This window comes from Lactuca serriola, chromosome 9 (assembly GCF_051521515.1).
Source record: "Lactuca serriola cultivar US96UC23 chromosome 9, Lser_US96UC23_V15, whole genome shotgun sequence".
NCBI classification, from domain to species: Eukaryota; Viridiplantae; Streptophyta; class Magnoliopsida; order Asterales; family Asteraceae; genus Lactuca; species Lactuca serriola.
In genome coordinates, this window is record NC_136416.1 from 23,789,361 (window position 1) to 23,812,640 (window position 23,280).

The window sequence follows — 23,280 nt, forward strand, 5'->3', positions numbered from 1 at the left end:
TGTTAGCTGGCAATAGGGATGGCAAAAAAACCCGAACCCGACGAGAAAACCCAAACCCCGAAGATTTTGGGGCGGGTCAGGTCACTCTTATCGGGTTTCGGGTCATTATCGGGTTTTTAGTTCGGGTTCGGGTCAGGGAGTGGGGTATACATGCCCCGACCCGCCCCGACCCGAAAAATTATATATATATATATATATATATAATGAGATTTCATCCCTCTTACCCATTTCAGCCACCCGAAGACTCTAACCTTCAATCCCATCACGTATTCCCAATTTCTCACTATTGTGATGAATTTAGTTACGATATTAGACTTTAGTAATTTCTATTTGGTTCACTTATGTTAAGAACTTATTTGTATTTTAAGCATTTGTAAGGTTTTAATTTCTCAATTGTTTCATTGTAGTTTCCCTAATTTTTTCTGCCACCATTTTCGGGTCGGGTTTCGGGTCTATATCGGGTTTCGGGTCGGGTTCGGGGATATTTTTAGCCCCGACGGGGCGCCCCGATAAGAAACCCGTCGGGTTTCGGGTCGGGTTCGGGGACAAATATAAATATCGGGTTCGGGTATGGGATATGCCGCCCGCCCCGAACCCGCCCCGTTGCCATTCCTAGCTGGCAATCAAAGAAAAAAACTTGTGTTTCAATTTCCACAGCAGAAGCAGAATATGTTGCTGTTGCAGCTTACATTTCTCAAATCATTTGGATACAAAGTCAACTGCATGATTATGCCATCAGAAGAAAATACCCTTGTATTGTGATTCACAAAATGCTATTCGCATCTGCCATAATCCAGTGCAACATTCGAAAACTAAACACTTCGCACTTCGCTATCACTATATTAAAGATCATGTTGAGCATGGCAACATTCAAGTTTATTTTCTCAAGACAACAGATCAACTTGTAGATATCTTTACAAAACCTTTGGATGAAAAGACTTTTCTAAGGATTTTGTTGGGCTTAGGCATGATTGATGCGAATGATGTTCCAAATGGGACTTCATCATAAAGTCACGCTGTTTTGACATATCGCTGAATGGTCCAGAGTTTATTGTTCACGGTTCAACGTTCAACACGCTTCATTTTCAACTTTCCTCTGACCGATTCAGATGCTACGCTTCATCTCTCAAAGCACAACTGTTATGACGATGCCTCAAATCTATATGTGGTACATTACATTTCGATTGTCAAGTACATTTTTCTTAATTTCATTAGACTTTGAATTTTCAAAATTCAAAAATACCAAAAAAAATTTCTTATTCTGTTATTTGAATTTAAAAATCAAAAACACCAAAAAGATTTTATTATTTTTGTTATTTTCATTAAAAAAAGCCAAAAATACTTTTGTTTGTTTTTTTTTGTTTTTTTGTTTTTTTTTGTGTTGGGCTAAATTGTTTTTGTAGCTTGCTTTCAATGTCTCTTGGTGGCACTTGCAGTTGCAGTTTTAGGGAGAGGTATTACTTCGATACTTTGCAATAGTTGTGTCCCTAGAAACATGTTGCATCATGTTGTCCCAAGCCTCCTAGACTCAATGTATTTCGAAGCATTAATGGATCTCTCATCATGAGGATTCCTTCCCAATCAGGCTATATTCACATTAGTCAATGAACTACCTTACTCTTCTCATGACGAGTTAAGAGTTTCCTGCTTGGTCCGCATATAGGAGAGGTACATTTCGTTTTAAAAAAAAAATATTTTTCACCATAAATTTCTTTCACGATCACACACTATGACATATACTGAAGAGATCTCTTTTTCAAACCAACCAAGATTTAGGTATGTCAAAAGTCTGTGTTTATGATCCTGATTCATGAGATCGTGAGGATGGTGAAACCCAAAACTTTGAAATCTTTAATAAATTTACGGTGAACTTTATGTTCAAGATTTTAACAAAACATTTGTTTCAGTACCACACTTCTATATTTAAAATCATATTTCTTCATTTTGAGTGGTCATGATAAAATGTTCTAAACCCAAGACATTTTTGCATAACAAGATCCAACACTTTATTTTCTTGAAATATGATTTTTGTCTGAATATCTTTTTGAACTTGAGTTACTTGAAAATTTTCCAAATCCTACTTGTCACTGACTACACTGGTCAAACAAGTAATTTTGTTTACAACTTCTCACACATATGTTGAGTTATGCTATGTAACAAAGTTCAGCTTACCCACTAAGTCTTGAAAAAGAAGCCCTTTGATACTCCTCTATGAGTATTCAATTGAAATTCATGGGAAGCCACACAAGTTGTTCGACATCTCTCTTGATGTAGAACGAAGTGATCTTTTCCTGAGATCTTACTGTTTTTATGTCGATTTTTAGTTGACATCAAAGATCAAATTTTTTTTATTCTTGATCTTATCTCAATCTTTGAAACACTTGTGCACACACTAAAATCCTTAAGGTTATGAGTAATACCAACTCAGGTTGATGCTTTCAAAACGTCTAGCATGTGACTTCGCTTCTCAACCCAAAAGTGAAAGAGCCCAGCCTCCATGCCAAAGGGTTACTAATGGTTCTTATCCCCTTAGGGCACGCGAAACGACTGTTTAATGTGACGATTTGGTAGATTCACGATTTTCAAGGAAAAAGTGCTCATCACTTTTCAGACTTGACCACTTTTACGGCTATATGCCCAATTTTCAAGGAAACACATGGCACAATTTTAATGCCTAACCACTTTACATTTAAACTTGAGGTTTACGTATAAAAGGGTTTTGAGTGATCTCATTCAAACTTTACCCAATCAAGCTAAAGATTTCCCAAATATTATTCCCTTATACGCTCTGTTCTCTCAAATACCTTCAAACCCTAACAATGGCGGCTACAAACGTGAACATTTATCCTTCCCAAACCACTGATGAAACCACATCTCAACCATTGATGAAGATCCATAGTACTAATTACCGAGTTCAACCTGATGTTAGCAAGTACCCTGAGGAACTGAAGATGCTCATCGTTTCCTAGATTAACTCTGTCTTATCTACTGTCATGTCGGCCCCCTTCTCTGTTCTGATGACGTGGTTATTTCTTGGTGGTTCCACTTTTGTATTTAACAAGACAACCAAGATGGTTACTTTTCAATTGACGAATGAGAATAAGTACAAGTTTTCCAAGAAGCAGTTCACGCAAATCTTGAACATCCCTAACGTCGAACCATTTTGTGAGGTTACCAATGAACATGTGGTTCATATTTTCAACGAGATGGGTCATCAACCACCTCTTACCAGAATGAGTGACTTCAAGAAATCATCCCTACCTTGCATCTGGAACTTTCTCTTTGGTATCTTCCTTTGATGCTTGATAGGCCGAAGTGTTGGATCGGATAAAGCAAAACTTGAGGTTTATGCTATGGTTGCAGGATTATATTATGATTTACAGGTTGATTATGCAACCTAATTATGGAAAGAGTTTGGAAACAACATTGCTAACACTAGTGTTGTGAATGGAGTTGTGCTCGTTATTGGAGCCTAGTTTTGAAGTTTGTTTACGAAAAGGAAGGGATCATGATTTTTGTTGATGATGCTAAGGCTGAGTTCATTGTATATCAACATCTTAAGACTGTGGAGGATGATTCAGAAGTTTTTCCACCTGTTGCAAGGATCCCTGATGCAATGCTTCGAAAAGTAGATCCTCCAGATTCGGTTCTTATTGGATATCTTCAAACAATCAATCCTTCGATTAAGATTGGTGTATTATTGGCGAATGGTATTGTTGGTCCTTCCAAAAGAGCCAAGGGCTCAAAGAAGGTTACACAAGCTAGTCCATCGAAGCCTGATCCCTCTCCTAAGAAGATTGTAAAGCCGGTTTCTGTTCCTACTTCAAAGGAGGTTAATAAACCTATTACTGAAGAAACTTCTCAACCGGCCAAGGAGACCATGCCTTCGAAGTCTGGTGTTCTCAAACAATTGAAGAAAATGGAACATAGGCCTTGTCATTCTCCGGAGAGGTCTATTGTCATAGAAGATTCGAAGTCAGGTGTTTTGTCGCACAAAGGAGTGTCTCGCTCAAAGAGGATTCGCAAACATTAACTCAACGGAAAGGGAGTTGTGATTCATGAAATTCCTTCCACTGTGTCTCCAGCTTCTAAGAAGAGAAGGGCTGAAGATATGGTGAAGAGTATTACGAAAAAGTGAAAGAAGGTTCAAGTTGGATGAGGTAGTTCTCTAAGCTGACTTTGTGGACAATGGTAAGTCTTAATAACCACTTCATTATGATGACATGGGCTTGATTCCTTCCAGAGTGGCTCTCCAATCATGTCGACTTTCGAGGCGACTGGAAGTCTTGGTGGAAATGTGGAAACATCTCATGTGGATACAACCACTAATCTGGATGGTCCTTCGCATATATCCATCCCTGAGCAGACTACGGTCATACCACCCGCATTTTCGCTTGCTGAGTCCAATATGGATGAGGTGCGAACTTTAGGCATCCCCACGAACATATCTTATATGGATGCAAATGTCAATAAGGGTGATGGGGTGTCGACTTCTCAAGCTCAAGGGCATTCAGATACTATTGTTGTTTCATCTACCTTCAAAACATTTGGTATTGACACATCTACTTCGCTACCACCATTTCATACACCCATCTCTACAACATTACCTCATCCACAACTTCACCTACTTTTCAAACATTCTAGAGCGACCAATCACTTCTTTATTTCCTTCTCAATCCACTGAAGGACATAAATCTATTCAGATGATATTACAGAAGAAGATGATGTCATGGTATCTTTTTCCAAAATACAATTTGATCTAGAAGACGAGAACATACCAGATCACATGCTGATGTCTGCTAAGCAATTCAAGATTCTCAACAGAAAGTTCAACTCCTTGTTACAACTTTAAGCAGATGTTGGGAGTAGAAGTCATGTTTCTGGAATCGAAGTTGATGTGATGCTTAAGGCTCATGAGATTCGATTGAAGAATAGGATAGATCAAGTGGATAAGAATAATGAGTTGCAGATGAAATTTCAATCTGAATCCTTTACTAATTAGTTAAAGAGTTGTGAGCAGTTGCCAAATAAAGACATATCACGTTTGTTCAAGATGTCAAGAAAGTTCGTAAAGATGTCAATTTGAAGCTTAAAGAACTTCGTACTGACATGGAAAAGGAGGTGGCATAGATTGATCACAAGTATTCATCTCTCAACAAGAAGGTGGATATTATTGCTGATGTTGTGACCAGGGTGGTTGATTTATACAACTCCTTAATTCCTAAGGTGGATTCGAAGTCTGAGTCTGATCGTCAAAATTTTGCAAATATTGAAGAGATCTTGGGGAATTTGAAAGAGCTTATTTCAAAGCTTGGTTCTGTACCACAATCTTCGATTTCTCTAGATTCGTTGTCTACAATGTTCTCATCATTGGAGACTTCGATTAAAGCTAATTTAGCACCATTATTGAAGTTAATCAATCTCATGCCAACTAATGCCCCGCCTGTTCACACAAGGGTGCAAGGTGGAAAAAAGAAGACGAATGTTGGCATGAGTTCGTCAAAAGTTGTTGGGAGTGGTTCATTGAAAGATGGATATGATGTGAAAATTTTTGGGAAGGTTATGTCAACACAAATTCCCACTTCGTTACCCAAGACCACTGTTCCAATAACATCTACAACAACAACATCAAGGCCCTTGACAAAAGGAGTAGTTATTAGTTCATCTATAGGTGGATCAGGTTCAAAGCCACCTCCGTTAACATAATAATTGAAATGGAAAGGAAATGGGGTCCTAAACGAACCAACAACTGAAGAGAAGAAGAAGGCCTTAGAATAAGAATTAGAAAGGCAAAGGCAAATACAAAGCATTCTTCGACAGAGACAAAGTGATCCTCCTGGTCTAGAGAAGGGTGATCCAACAAAGCCTTACTGTTATGAGGCCATCGAAGCATCAGTCTTCAGTGGAGTGATGCACGAATTTGATAAAGTTACCATGAAAAGCTACGATACTAAGAACATTGATTTTAATCAGTTAGATTTTCCTATCACCGAGATGATGTTTATGTTTTCATAGTATCAGATAGTTGACAAGTTTGAAGATAAAGATGAATACAAGAGGTTGAAGCTTCGATTCCATGCTGTTTTTGCAAAGAGAGATGAAGAGATATGGTCTAAGGTTAAAATTGTCAGAGTTCTCAGCATTTCCAAGGATTTATTTTTCGAAGGGGTGTGCAGAATTTTCGTTATTATGTTGTCCGAGCTAACAATGTTGCATTCACTTTCTTAGTAGCATACTTTCCACTGATGAATCTTAATGATCTCACCAATGTAGCAAGAATTATGAAGGGAGTAGATGTTTTGAAGCTATAAATGAAAAACAAAGAAGACTTTTTGATTGGGTATGCACACATTAAGTTGTTCATCAACAATTACTACGATTGTGTTGCACTGACTGATGTGGAATTGGCTTTGGCAATGGGAAAACAAGTAGCAGTGCCCCAATCTATGTTGAAGGGTCAACGAAGTCTAAAAAGCTATGAAGATGGGGAGATCTGTATGAAGCCACTTGGAATTGTTTTTATGGGGAAAAACACTAAGTTCCTTTTTCAAACTTGTGATGTGGAAAGATATACCAGTTCTCAGTATACGAATCTTCTGGTTCGTAAGAATAGCTGCAAAAAGAACAATGATGGTGACAAAGCATAAATTCGAAAAATATCAATTGGTATGCTGAGATTAGGAGGGTTATACATTAAGTAGCCCGGATGCTGATGACTTAGGATTCGACACTGCTTACAAAGGGGGGGAATGTTGGGGTCGAAATAGTTTTAAGTTGTTGAAGCGTCCTTTGTTTTGTATTACTATTGAAGTTTTCTTTTATGTTTTGCATAAGGGTATCTGTATGTCGAAGCATTAATGTTTAATCTCGTATGTATTTTTTGTATGCTTTTGGCATCCCTATAAATAGTGGATAAGTACTAGAGTTAGAGTATCTTTTGAGTCTTCACTGCTTGTACTCAACATTTTCTCTGTATCTTTTGAAAGCATAATTGAGCCAACCAGATCATATTTACTTCGTGTTTTCATAATTCATACAATACTTTAATTATGTTTCATGTACTCGGTTAACACCACTACAATGAACAACACCAAGAAACATGTAATATCTACACTAGTTAAAGAAAATACACCCCAAAAAACACCCACTTATCGCACAATTAAATTGGGAAAGATGAACACAAGTAGAAAAATTATGAACTCTCTTAGGTATTTCATCAAGCACATGTAAGGAATCCTAAAACATAAGTTAAGAACCCTTTTATCATTTGATTTTTGTCATTGGATCAACTTACACACACACAAATATATATATATATATACATATATATATATATATATATATATATATATATATATATATATATATGACCAAATAAATTAATAGAACTAAACAAATGCACATGAAAAAATATTAGTTTTTTCTGGAATCAAGCGCTTAGTCAAGAAGCTGGGAAAGATGAGCACAAGTAGGAAAATTATGAACTCTCTTAGGCATTTCATTAAGCACCTGTAAGGCATCATAAAACATAAGTTAATAAACCTTTTACCATTTGATTTTTGGAACTGAATATGCTTACACACTTATATATATATATATATATATATATATATATATATATATATATATATATATATATATATATATTAGGTTAAAACCCGTGGAACCCACGGGTGTTAATTTTAAATAGAATTCAAAATTTAATTATGTAAAAAAATAATATTTCATTAATTTAGAAAACTTATGAATTGTAATATTGCATTTTTTACTAACTTTGTGATTTGTAAGTATTTAATTACATAGTAAATGGTAAGTATTTGATTAGAAATAGAGATTTTTAAAAGGGTTTAGGTCATTTTTGGTCACTTAACTGTTGGTTTTGTGCTCATTTGGTCACTTAAATCGTTTAAAGTTTTAAAAGGTCGTCAAACTTTTGGCTTTCTGCTCATTTAGTCACTTAACTTTTGGTTTGGTTAGATTTAGTCACCTAACTTTTAAAATTGTGCTCATTTAGTCACTAAACTTTTAAATTTTTCAAAAGTTTAGTGACTAAATGAGCACAATTTTAAAAGTTAGGTGACTAAATGAGCACAAATCTAAAAGTTAAGTGACTAAATGAGCACAAAATCAAAAGTTTGATGACCATTTAAAACTTAAAAAGAGTTAAGTGACCAAATGAGCACAAAACCAAAAGTTAAGTGACCAAAAATGACTTAAACCCTTTTTAAAACCATTCCTTTTGATGCATGATTATCGTTGAACATACGAAGATGATGACACAACCACAAGGAAGCAAGTGGGAAAAAAACGTTTGTTGGCTAAAACGCAACTTTTACACTTATAAATTACCATCCCAATAAATCAACTCCACCATCTCCATCATTCGTCATTGTCATTGTAGGATTTTTACTCATTCTTCATCGTTAATGGTGTTAATTTCGTGAGATTAATAGAAATGGTGTTGTATTCGTCAGCTTTTTTCAAAACTTTACCTTGATTTACCTCGTCATGTGTTTCTTTTTTAGGCTTACTGGTCATAACCTTGAAATTCGTGCAATTGTGTTGTTTATCTTCAGATATGTTCTAGATTATTAGTAATTTTATAAATTTTAAGTATTTAATTAATGTAAAACCACCTATTTTATAAAAGTCATGACTTTATATAATGCAACATACATTTGAGTAATGACAAAAAAAAACCCAAAAATACATCAAAATTGATTTGATACAAAACAAACATAACATTTCAGTAATGAAAATAACATAAAAAAAATACAATACATAATTATAAATAAATAAATTAATATGATGGATGAAGTGTAATTTGCTAAAAATGACCAAAAGATGCTACAAAAAAGTTGGTTATAAATTATGAAAAACTTCCTTATAAACAACATTGGAAGTTTTATTTGTGAGTCTACATCTTTACCACCCGCACTTTGATATGTGAATCATAATCAATCTGTTCAACGTTTATGAGGTATACTTTATTACCTATATTTATTTCTTGCAATATAATACTATTAATAATTAAAAATAGTTATGAAACATCATATATTTATTAAATTCTATTAATTTAAACACAAATCATTTTGTTTACATTTTATATTGAAATCGGTGCTGTGAAACATAAAAAAATGGGATTCGACATTGAAAAAAATATGAATCTTTGTTAAGTTTGTGTTTTTATATTGAAATGGATGCTGAAAAACATAAAAGAAATTAGATTCGACATTGAAAAAGGTATGAATCTTGTTAAGTTTGTGTTTCAATAATTTAATTTCATTTGTTAAATTGTGCATAATAGTAGAAATATTGAATTTGTATTCCTCTTCCCTGTAACAGCAGATGTTAAAAATTAGGATTTGAAGACCACAAATTTCCCAAAGGTTTGTAGTGTACAAAAATGGCCGTTATTTAACTTTTTTTATATTGGATAAAATAGCAATGTAGTTTTAAAATATATTTTTGTGATAGACACATTAACAATTATACATACAGAAAAAGTCACATATATAGATACAAATACGCATAAAATACATTTCTATTGCCATTTGTATGAAAATATAACTAACACTTTGAAGTAAATACTTATTGTGAACAAATGTTAAGTTTCCTCATATTTTTTATTGCGTATATATTATTTTATTTTGTAATTACATTTTTTTATTTTAGATTGCAATAATATTATGAACTCATATAAGTAAAAAATATAAAAATAAAGTTTTTTTTTTGGATAATTGAAAAAACACTCACAACTTCTTGTGCTTTCTCCACAAATAAGAGAACTTCTCCCATGCCCAAGATCCTTCCTGCTATTCGATCTAGATAAAAGGGTTCAAGATCCTCCATCCTCTCTCCACGTTCCACAAGCTTAATTGGCTTTCCTGACACCTAACGTCACAAAATTAAACAAAATCTTATATCAAATAAACATCAATTGAGAAAAACAATGTTAAAGAAAGAGCAACCTCTTTAACACTCAGAGCTGCTCCACCTCTTTGAATCCCATCTAGCTTAGTTAGAATAGCACCAGTAATTCCAATTTCAAGGTTGAAAGTTGTCACCAAGGCTGAAAATTATCACCAAGGTTAGTATGGTAAATTGTTACATGTTTATATGTAATAATAAGTTATTTCAAAATACCTGCAGCTTCTTGCCCTGTCATCGCATCCACAACAAGCAAAACTTTTGTGGGATTCAATGCTCTCTTCACATCTTTCAATTCATCCATCATATTTTTGGCTATCTGGTAAAACAAAGGTAAAGGGTGTTGTATTAGATTAATGAAGAAAAATGTCTTCTCTAATATCTGAAATGATTAAAAAGACATTTCATATAATTATAACCTGAATCCTTCCTGTTGTATCCATTATAACCACATCTACATTCTTTTTTTAGCCTCTTGAAGACCTTGTCTAGCTGTTTCTGTTGGTTTTACATCAGTCCCTACTGCATATACAGGAGCATCCACCTGTCACAAACTTATATCTATCAGAATCGAGTTTTAAGTGACCCTGAAAGCTCATTGAGAAATATCAAACTTGTATAAGTGTCAACTTCATACCTGTTTACCTGCAACAAAGATGTAAGATGAAAAATGGATTTGGGAAGAATAATGTGATAAAGGTCGCAATTAAACTAAAACCCTAGTATACCTGATTCATTGGGTGGAGGTGTCACCCTTAAGGTCGTTGGAAGTAGGAGAAAAAAGAGAAGAAGAGAATGTTTGATATTGAAGATTAGGGGAAAATAAACGTAATATACCTGAATTCATGCCGACATCAACATAATTCATAAGGAAAAAACCCTAATTCAAATCAAAATCGTATAAAATTTACTGAAGTGAACTATAATGAAACGTAATTTCCTTATCTAATGATCCATCATAGAAGAACATCAATTCTTAATAAGAAGATATTTGGAGATAATTGTGGTGAAATAGGGTTTAGGGATTCATACCGACTTGAAAGAGACGGCCTTCAGGCGAAAAAATAGTAACGACGATGGAGAAATGAATATTATGGATGTTACGATGGAGAAACAAAATCTGAATTTTCAGGAAGTTGACATAAATGTCGTAACCTATTTGGTCTTCGATGCCTCTACTTAGGTTTGAGAAGAGATGATCTTTCATCATGCACCATAGAGGAGTAGATTGTCGTTATCAAACCTGCAATCAAGAAAATGAAGACATTAGTGTTTCCATCGGTGCATACTGATAAAGAAAAATAACAATTGAGAAGACCAACAAATCAATCCTTTTATCTCGTTGATTTGTAGATATAGAGGGATTTGATTGTGCAAATTACAGCCGTAAATTTAGGAAAGATTTGAATTTTCAATTGGAATTTGAAGATATAGCTGGAAACATGAATCGTGTAAAAAGAAATGAAGGGCAGTTTGGACAATTCAGTTTAGTAAAAGTAGCGGGAAAATTTGATTTGGAGGGGTTTGGAGAATGTCACGTGGGAAAAATCTATTTATTTATTAGATTAGGGGATATATATATATATATATATATATATATATATATATATATATATATATATATATATCACTCATAAAAACAACTAATTTGATAAAACTAACCTACAGCATATGAAACATTTTTTTCCTGGAATCAACCATTTAGTCGATAAACTGTAACGAAAACTAAAATAGTTGTCTTTGTGTAATCAATCAATCCGATTTATGTAGAATCAATTAATTCATTTGGATTTGTTTAGTCGATTTTTATTAGATCACATCTACGAATCAGAGGTGTGAACAGTAGATGAAAAATTAAATTTTTATCCTAAAAAACAGAGTACATATCAATGTCGTTTTCTAAATCATGTTTTTCAATCAACAATTGCATCGAATCCTATTAAATATCATATTGAGTTAATGTGATTGAAATAAAAAAAACAAAACCAAAAAGTTTGTCAATTGAGTATTTAACTGAGAAATCGATTTCTATATAAAAAAACCCAGATCATATGATCATAATTGAGCTTCTTAATACAATTAATCTAACAAAAAATGTTATAGTTAATGGAAACTAACCTTTTTATGCGTATGCGTTTGATGCGGTGAAGAAGACAACAATATAATATTATACTTTTATCCCAAGGCTATATTCATGTTCTGGCCCAACCTATTTAAATTATATTTTGATCCAAATACCCTTAATGAATAGGATTGGACGAGAATTGTCCTTACAGTCCTCACCTCACCAAAGATCCGGACCATATATATATATATATATATATATATATATATATATATATATATATATATATATATATATATATATATATATATATATATATAAAGAGAGAGAGAGAGAGTGAGTGAGTGAGTGAGAGTGGTAGGTTTATATGTTTTAACTCTCTATTGTGTGGATATAAGAATGAATATGGACCAATCATTATAATTATTATGATTTAATAATTAATTAAATATATAAGAATAGTTTGGTAAATTAATAAATAATTAAATTATTTTAATTTAATAATTCATAATAATTTTTATTATGGTAACTGATCTATTATAATAAATGAAGGTTTTTTTTCCCACTTGTAATCTTCTCATTCATTTGGACACATGACATTTTCTAGAATTTTTAAATTTTCTATTTTCCACTTGTCATTTTATTGTATTTTTCATTTTATTAAATTAAAATTCCACATTTAATGTGTAAGGTAATATATATGTAAAGTATTTATTAGAAAAAATTTATATATGTAATATATTCAATACATTAAAGTCTCATTAATTTTAATAATTCAAATTTTTCTCATTTTTCTTATAAATTCAAACTTTTCAAATTGTTAAAATTTTATATATTTTTTTTTTAATTAAACCATGTAATACATGAGTCTCACATCTAATTTATTATGAAACCTATAATATCAAACTTATAATAAGGAGGTTACCTAATAAGAATGTATCTTCATTGCCAGCCATCTGTCTTTGTTCTTTCCTTGCCATCGAGACCAAGAAGCTTCTATCACCACCGACTAGCAATCGTTTGTGTCCAAAATTTCGGCCATAAACACCACCGGACAACACCTTTTATATGTACTTCCAGGCGAACCAAATATGGCATCCTCGACTAACTGTTGCGGTCGGCCTCGGTTTTCCGCTACAAAAAACTTCTGCTTATTTTCTGATCATATTTACGCTCACGTTTGCTTCACTCTATTTCTATTGATTTTTCCGATCCATACAAATTTATTGTTAAAGGTGTATACGAAATGGATACATATTTTTTGTAGAAATTTCAACTTCTCTAATTTCTTTGAATTTATTTATTTCTTTACTCGTAATTAGTGTGTTCTATGATTTAGTATCTTTTGTGCATTAATTTAGTGGGGTATTCTTTTTCTTTTTTGGTAATTGTTGAATTGTAGTTTCTTTATGTGTGGAGAAAGTTTATGCAAGCAGGTAAGTTGATAGATTCTATTTTAATGTGTATAGCTTTTTTATTTAGGTATTTATATTGCAAAGTATTATAATTTAGTTTGTTTCATTTTTCTAACAAAAGATAGGAATTAGTGGAATTTAATTTCATGTTATATTTTACGTTATGAGTTTAAAGGGAAAAATGTGTAAATTAAAAAGAGAAAAGAAAGCAAAACTGGTGTAATAACTTTATTTTACACTTACATCATTTTCATGTAAACTCATAATATAACTTAATTGCTTTTAGATTAGTTTTTACAACATGAATTCAAATGTTCAATGTTAAAATAACTAGAAGCTTATGTAGTTCTAATCCTTCATGAGTATTGCCTAGATTCACTTAAAGATTACATATTTAATACTAAGCCTCATCTTTATAACCTTTCAACTTGAATTAAATCAAACCTCAAATCACTTGAATTAACCTTTCAATAATGTTGATCAAACCTCAATTCACTTAAATTATTCACACTGTTTTTTATTTATATGTATTTTATCATAATATTTGTATAAATGTATTATGTTAAAATGTAATTTGTATGTATATAAATAAATGCTTTAGTTCTAATCTTCTAATCACGAGCAAATTGGTTTATTTATTCAGGATTCTTAAAGAGTATAAGATGATTTGGACTTTTTATATGGTTGGAATCAAGTTATTTTACATAAATGAATTCTCTCAAGTGCATTTTGGATTCAAAATGAATATCAAATATATTCTAGATTTTGGTAGAAGATAATATAAATTATGGATTTTTGTAAAAAATGAAGTCTATTCTATTAGAAAGTGTTCTAATAGAATGTTTAAAACGATTATTGAAAATAATATTCTTTTACAAAAGATTCTTGTTTTTGTTAAATTTTATTTTTTTTTTATTTTTAAACCATTCTTAATTTTAATCTTTAAGAATAAGTGTAATTCTTAGCTATTATTAGTCATATTTGTTTTGCAGAATGAATGTAATTATTGTTTATTGTTGTATTCTTAAGAATTAAACTAATTACTAATTCTTAAAGAAAAAAATGTTTCATATAAAACTCATATTCATTAGAAAATGTTATTATTGATAATATGTTGTAGACTTATTTAAGCGTATTAATTCTCAAAAATATCTTGAATATAACCATATTGTGTGATAATAGAATGAAATATATATTTACTAGTTTATGGTTGATATTTGTGTCATTCTGACACAGTAAAATTGGGTATAACTAAAACTTATGTTATAATTAAAATTGAATTAATTAAAAAATCAGAATTTTTAAATCAGTAGAATTAATTATCCCAAAAAATCTAGAATTTTTTTTTTTTAAAATTTATCTCAATTGACTAAAATACCCTTATAGTAAAATTAGATGGTATTTTTCAGTTATATTTAATTTAATAATATTTATTAATCATTTTTTTCAAATAACTAAAATGACTGGTCCACAATCAATTCTACATCCACATAATAGATAGTTAGAATACACTAACATAGCCTTATATATATATATATATATATATATATATATATATATATATATATATATATATATATATGTATAGGCTAGCTTAAAATGTAGATGACACCTATTGTGCGGACGTATGTGGACAATATTATTTTATGAGAATGACTAAGTGAATAAGTTGCTTAGTAATGTGAATACATCTAACCTCACAAAAATATCGTCATTATCATGTATTCTTATTAATTCTTATTTGTATTTGTTCTCACACATTGTTTTTCACTCGTTCTCATTCTTACAGAATACGATTATAAAGAACAAATTATGACAGAATGTGAATCATAAAAAAAAAGTCCATACTACCCTTATAAATGATTTAATTTGTGAAAATGTGTGATAATGATAATAGTTGTGTGAGGTTAAATGTATTCAAGTTAGTAAATAATAAATTTTCTTAATCATTCTCATAGAATAACACTGTCCACACGTACGCATAATAGATGTCCATCCATATTTGAACCTAACTCTCTCTCTCTCTCTCTCTCTATATATATATATATATATATATATATACACATACATACATACTACCTCCATCGAAGATTTATTATCGACTATTGACTTTTGAAATTTTTATTCTTCAACTTTGACCTTAAATATTTTTGTTTTTGATATATAATACTTGATGAAAATTATACGAATGGATTGTGTTTTAAATGTGTTTTCATTGTTATAAGTTTTATCAAGTAATTTCTAATAAAAATAAAAATATTTATGGTAAAAGTCGAAGAATAAAGACTATAAAAGTTAAATGTGGGCAATAATATGAGACAGAGGGAGTATATAGGATCAATATAGAACCAAGTAAAACTCAAAACCATAGAACCACCAAAAACTAACTATGGTCGTTTATGAAATATTTGTTTTGACAATCGAGGCAAGTTAAGAGTCGAATGTCTTGCTGTTAGAAAAGTTGTGAGTCGTCTAGTTGATACACGAGATGAGAGAGCTAGTAGATATCTTGGTTAGAGATAGACCAAGCACCGGTGGATGAAACAATTCAAACTCATTAAGGTCTAATGGAAGGATGGATATGTTTCAGAAGTAACCTAGGTGGTTAAAAAAGACATGAAGGTTCATTACCATGAGTTTGTATCTATATCTGATTCTGAGGACATAATCATTTTAAGGATGGGAGAATTGTCATGATCCGAGAATCCTTTCGTAAACGATGTTAGTTTTTCCGTTACCCGAATAATTATTGATGCAAAAGATTTTAGCTTTATGATGTTAAATGGAATATATTAAATAAAAATAGTGTTATTTAATATCTAAAAGAATTAATCAATAATTAAAAGGAATGTAATCCAATTGAATTGATTATAGGATTATTAGGGTAAATACAATTCATTTAATTTGTGTAGATGGTGTTGAGGGGCTAAAATGTCATAAAAAGAAACTTAAATTGTCAAGATGTCTAGGGTTAGGTTGGAAGGGGTTTATAGTTGAAATTTGAGGGACCAATTAGGAAATTTCAGATTTAACCTACAAGAGTTTTGGAACGATTTCTATTCACATCCGTTTTCTTCTTAGCCTTTACACACAATTTAATGGAGTAGACTAAAAATCGATCCTTGGCTGTCCTTTTGTGAGTTGCATTGCACATCATTAGCATAGAAAAAAAACGACAAGTTAGGATGGAGAAGGGAAGAAAGAACCAAGAAGAGAAGGGGTGAAGTAGGTCTGAAGTTGTCGATCTTTGAGGGTGTATTGGAGTTATGAAATCGATTCCAGTCTTGGTAATCTTGAAGACTTATAGTAATCTACTTATTTATGTTGTATTAAGGGAAAAATTGATACCTCAACCATTACAAGATTTGAAGTATGGAAAGGGTGCGTTTTGAAAAAGGTGCGTTAATCTTCGTGGAATTTAAGTACTTTATTAGGGAATTCGATATCTTAGAGGGATTGGAATGAACCTACCTTGTATAGGTTGCATATACCCCTATTGTGAATGATGTGCTATTTATGATGATGATTCCTTTTTTGTGTGTGAAAATTTAGGGTGCATTATAAGCAAAATTCTTATATTTAATGTAAGATATATGTTAGGTCCATGATGATAGAGGGTTTTGTGTTGTTTATATGTGATGGATGCATGTTATAATTTCTTGGAAATATTTATCTATGATGATTAGGACAAAGCATGCTAGTGTTGTGATATACCATAATGATGTTGTGATGATATGTGTATTATATTGTATGATGATGTAAAATAGGTGATTTGTTATAACTAATTTTCATGTCTTCAAAATGTGTTACTTGAGAAGTAATATGTGATGTGAATTATGATCATTTGATTTGGCATGCGGAATTAAAGAACACACAAAGAACATGGTGATTTGGGTGTTTAAGAGATGCATTCGATCATGAAAGGTGTCACAAAAAAGTATAAGCTAGATCTAGACAAGTAAATAACTTACACTCACACTCTCAATTTTACATCTCTCAAGCACACCTCTACAAGTGGTATGAACCCACCTTATATAGAGGTGTTTACATCTCTCTCTCTCTCTCTCTCTCTGATGTCACAAGGCTACTCTACCACATGCAAGTGGGTCTACATGAGTCAAACCATCAACAAAGTCATACATGCATAACTTTGCATACCAATATTTTCCCCCTTAAAGTTAGGAATGGATGACCCGCTTCAATCTTCCAAAATCGAGAAACTTCACGAACCAAGCCTCAAACGTGACACATGTAGAGATGAACTTCAAATCTTCAATTCTTCAATGATTTTGCCAATCCGGGTTCTAGAGTGTGAGACCATACAAACCATGCATCAAAAGATAATTAGGAGTATCCAAATCTCCAAAAAAATTACCCAAAATTTAAGCATAAATGCACACCCCAAAAATCTTCAATAACTCCAAACCCATAATGAATCAGGAAAACCCAAATCACTTCCGAATCTCTAATCGAATCATTTCATTAGCTTCAAATGCTTGAGGTCGCTTCGGTCTTCAAGTACGCATAATATGAAAAATTCAACTTTCGAATTTCCATATCTAAATCATCCATCTTTTTATAATCGAACAATGATTATAAAACCAAAAAGGAATGAAAAAACGCTCAATTCGGAATTTTTCTATCCAAAACTCCCCCTTAACACATGGCATAAACATTTTGTTTCAATCTGGAAAATCCAAAAAAAAATTCAATTTTCAAATTCGTTCATGAACCGCCTTTGACAAAATTTCACAAATTTGGATAGAAATTGTCAATTTCAAAATTCTGCAGTGACCTTCTGCGCCCAAAACAACCTAAAATGCGAAAATCTACCCTCATTTGCGAAACTGGGCATAAAGTGTTAATTCGCATTAACTGCAGGGGATTGTTTCGAAAAATCCTCCACTTCTTAGAATTATTAGCCCAATTTCGAAGTTGGGTAAATTCTGCAAATATTTCGAAATATCAGGGATTTGAAACGAAAAGTCTCCATTTGACACAAACTTTTATCCCGAAATGTGGACCTTTTCAGTCACTTGTTTGAAAGTTAAAGGATTCAAATCGACATGTTTCGTTTCCTCTTCATCTCACTTCGAAACCAGATACAATCGTGTCCATGTCGATACCCAATCGATCCTCACAACCAAGCTTTCGAAACCAATCTTTTTTTAATCAATCAAACTCATTTCGAAACAACAAACCATGACCCTATTTCGAAATCTCGATGCTCAACCTTAGAAATCCAACATGCTACCATCGACGACAAGAATATGAGCCCTCAAAATCGAATTTCCAATCAACCCGTATTCGCTTTTAGTTTTCAATCCTCGACCCATCACTAGTAACCATTCGAAATTGACCCTTAATTCTTCTTTTTCATAGCCTTCGTTACTAATCACAATCCTTCGTTTCAAGTTTTTTTTAACACAAAATTAGTCAAAAGAAGTTTTACTCCAAAACTCACAGTGATCATTTGCATGTCAATGTCGACTGCAAAAAAACTCAAATCGAAACTTCAATTCATGAGGCCTTTGAAATCGGTTTCACACAATGACACTCCAATCCTTCGAAATCAATTAGACTCCAAAACTAAACCTTCCCATTCGATTACAGTCGACATTAACGATGATAACCAAATAACACCAAAGTCAACCCAGAAACCATTGAGAACCTTCCCAGTCGATGCGAACAAACACACATACACCATTGAAATCGATTTCACCTTTATTTTGACTTCGCAATCACTAATCCATGTTCAATTTTCAAATCAACACTCATGTATCGAACAAGAACTATCGTCACAGCCTTTGAAATTAAGAACAAGAACAACCCATTTTCGAAATTAAATCCCAAGTTAGACTTGATTTCGACACTCATAGCCAATGTTCAACTCGTATCCAACGATCTCAACCTCCAATTCATTGATTCATCACCTGAAAATCAACTTTGACTTTTTCTGGATTTGACTTTTCGAAGTCAAAGATCAACAAACATAAAATTGACATGTCTAACAACAAATTTCAGATCAAAACTTTTTCAATCAACTGTTCTTCATCTCCTTGAAGTGTTCTTGATCAATTTTATCAAAATCAAAAAGTCAATTTTCGAACTCTTAGTTCTGACTTGATCATAACCAATCTTTGTGATAAAACTCAATACATAGAATCGATTCACAAGTTTATAATCACAAACAAATCAAAATCGATTTTCAAAATCGCTGAAACAAAAACTAGAACTCAAGAATACTTGTGATCAATAAAACGAGACATGATCATCCGAGGGTACAACTGATGAAGCACCGTATGAGGACAACAACGACGCAAACAGATGATAATAATTTTGGTAAATCTTTGGGCTCAATTAAAGATATTGGATCATTAGACATTTATGGGCTCAAACATCAGTTAATTAATGAACAATATCGGATTGATTGTTTGGGCTTGAATACACGAAATATGAACGGTAATATATAGAAATTTGGGCTAAATAAAAAAGAAATGGATCACAATGAATTTTGGGCTAGATCTTGATTCAAACAAACAAATTCAATTTGAGAATCGAATAGAACAAACAAATATGAGATTGGATCGGGCTTTGATCAACGAAAAATTTATTGGATCATAGCAAATGGATTTTTCAAAAAAAAAATTAATCCAATGAATCAAAATGATCAAAAATTAAAGAACGCAAGCACGAATCAAAGAGATCATCGAGAGATCATCGAGAGACTCACCATAAACGTTCCAATTGTGTTGAATGTAGCCAAATCGAGAACCATTTCTTCAAAAAATCGCTTTGATCTTCAAACACCCGCTCTCTGATACCAATTGATGTGAATTATGATCATTTGATTTGGAATGCGAAATTAAAAAACACACAAAGAACATGGTGTTTTGGGTATTTAAGAGATGCATTCGATCATGAAAAGTGTTACAGAAAAGTATAAGCTAGATCTAGACAAATAAATAGTTCACACTAACACTCTCAATGTTACATCTCTCAAGCACACATCTACAAGTGGTACAAACCCACATTATATAGAGGTGTTTATATATATATATATATATATATATATATATGTATATATATATATATATATATATATATATATATATATATAGACTACTCTACCACATGCAAGTGGGTCTACATGAGTCAAACCATCAATAAAGTCATACATGCATAACTTTGCATCCCAACAATATGATTTTAAAAGATGATAATAATTATGAATGATTACTTAAGGGGTTAAATGTGTACTTTCCTTATGGGGTGAATTATTAACTTATTAATTAAAAAGGGGAATACATTGAAAGGGGCGAGGGTAGCAACCTAGACATAGGTGTGTACCCTATCCGTAATATATGATGGCCTAGTGGGTTGAATGATACCTATAGGAAAAGAGATTAAGCCAACACTGACGCCGAGTGTTTTTTCTAGACAACCACTCGGGGCAAGGTCCATGGTTTCCAGAACTTGAGTGGTGTTGACGATCGATGAAAAATCTGCACAAATACCATGTGTGATTTGGGAGGTGTAACATGATGTATTTGGCACTACTTGTTCTAAACCTTAATGACAATGAGTGTACTAGCATACGCAACGTCGGAGTATTGAACATAACAACAACTAAGGACAATGTTACGAGTGAGGATCGCACATCACTTAATGCATTCGCTCACGCCGGTCATGTTAGGAGCGAACATGATACTTATCTTGGGGTTACTGATTAATATGTAGAACCATAAATAGGTAGTATTATAGTAACAATTACAAAGGTAATTAAGATGAGAGTAATTGTAAACGATGAAAAAGAAGACTAATATTATCCTATAATATTATAGCGATGTATGAAGTAATAACTAGTTAAAAAGATGAATAATGAAGTGTAACTAAAAGTAAAGGCTCTAAAGAGGAACAACAATTGAGTATTATTGTGATGATTATATGTAACGTCCCAAAAATAATGACATAAAATTTCCGTTTTTAGATTAATAAATCGTTAATACATAACATTTCCATAAAACTAAGTTAATTGAGATTTATTAAAACATCATCAGATCAAAGTAAATCACAAAATGCGAAAACATGTGGTGTGTGCTCGACAATTATTCCAAGCTCTTCCATTTTTGAAAACCGAAATACCTAAAACATAAACTGAAAACCGTAAGCACAAAGCTTAGTGAGTTCCCTAAGATACCGCATTCCAAACATGAACACATAACGGGCCCCACCCAAAAGAGTATAATGGGCCCTGCGCTAACTCGCATAACGGGCCTCGTCCAATGAGTATAACGGGCCCCGCCTTAACTCGCATAATGGGCTCTACCCACATACAGTTCATATCTAAAAACAGATAATAGCATACATGATAATCGCCGGGCCGTGCCCAGTAATACACAAGCACATACATATACTAGTGCACACAGACAACGAGTAATCTAACATCATAGATAATGGATCAGCATTGGTACCTTCGACCCGATACACATGGTGAGAAAACTCACCTCGCACTGCAGAATCCAATAGAAAGAATCTCTGGCTGCTGGCCCGCAAGAACCCCCGCACCATCAATCACAAGTTAATCATCCATCAATAAATAGATCTAACTCACACTAAGTGTCCAAAACAGGGTAGAAGACCTTTTTACCCTTTTCATAAATTGGCCCAAAACCAAGGCCCCATTCAACAATCCAAAATCCTAATTCCAAATAAACACCTAAGGCCCAAAAATCCCATCGTTAACCATGATCAAACTTCTGGTCAAAGTCAAAGTCATCAGCCCATGTTGACCAAACACGTCGTGTTGCCCCTTGGACACACTGTGTTCCTCCCTCATTCAGATAATCGGGAAATCCCCAGCCAACACCCCGTGTTGGCTTGCAAACACGTCGTGTTTGACCGATATTCAACAACTTAATACAATTCCAAGATCTCTAAAGCTCAGATCTAGACCACAATGAGATTTAGAAGGGTAAAGTTTCCATATTTATCCATAAGGACTACCAAAAGGTCCAAAAACCCAACCCACAAACCTTGATTATGCAAGGGTTTAACCAATAAGCACTTGATCCTTGAAGAGATAACCCAAAAACATAGATCTAACTTCCTTGAACTGGAAAACCACATAAAATTTCCAACTTTACGTTTATGCGTGCCTAAATGAAGCTCTCAACCTTAAAAGGGTCTTAATAATTGACTTAACGCATGCATGACACCTAAAATATCATAAATCTTGCACCTTTATGCTCAAAGGGACCAAAACAAACTTAGATCTGGAATAAAAAGCCCTTAAACGAAGTCACTCTCTCATCAACCCAAAAAGGACCAAAATCACAACAAATCACAAAAGAAGAGATCTAAAATTATACAAGACTAGATGCAAACTTGGTACCTTAGAAAGCTTCTTCACAAGATGATGATTGTAACATCCAAAAATTTCACAAAAAATTAAACTTTTAAAACAATCCCAAATCATCACTTGTTTACAAAAATAGATTTCCAAAACAAGACTATTATCAAAGTTATCCCCAAATCACAAATAAAACATGAGGAGGTGCTCGATCAAGCCTTTGCCTTCCCGCGATCATCTGAGGTACCTGAAACATAAACCAAAACTATAAGCCCAAAGCTTAGTGAGTTTCCCCCAAAATACCAACACAGAAAAAAAACCAGGATAACAAAAATAAACAGCATGCATACGGAGCCATTAGTCTGAATGGAACACCCCACCGACTTACAGTCTTCCTGGTACGTTCACAGAACCTTCAGCATGACTGGTACGCTACACAAGGCCTTCAGCCCATCTGGACCGTTCTCCGGGCCTTCAGCCTGACTGGTATTCCCCACTAACATTCAGTCTATGCAAGG

General features: G+C 32.8%; 1 protein-coding gene across 6 annotated transcripts; it reads right to left on the reverse strand.

Moving 5' to 3' along the window:
- Positions 1-7,378: 7,378 nt before the first annotated feature.
- On the reverse strand, positions 7,379-11,304 carry LOC145074019 (signal recognition particle subunit SRP54, chloroplastic-like). 6 transcript variants are annotated; one of them, XM_079020466.1, is made up of 7 exons: positions 10,963-11,304; positions 10,768-10,810; positions 10,350-10,474; positions 10,147-10,249; positions 9,972-10,072; positions 9,757-9,894; positions 7,379-7,509 (listed from the first exon to the last, which is right to left on the reverse strand). In XM_079020466.1, exons 3-7 carry the CDS (start codon positions 10,371-10,373, stop codon positions 7,438-7,440), a joined length of 438 nt encoding a protein of 145 aa, XP_078876592.1. In that variant the 5' UTR covers positions 10,374-10,474; positions 10,768-10,810; positions 10,963-11,304; the 3' UTR covers positions 7,379-7,437. The 6 variants fall into 6 exon arrangements, with proteins under 6 accessions (XP_078876592.1, XP_078876591.1, XP_078876588.1 ...); XM_079020465.1 differs by lacking the exon at positions 10,768-10,810; XM_079020462.1 differs by having other exon boundaries at positions 10,350-10,810.
- Positions 11,305-23,280: the final 11,976 nt, after the last annotated feature.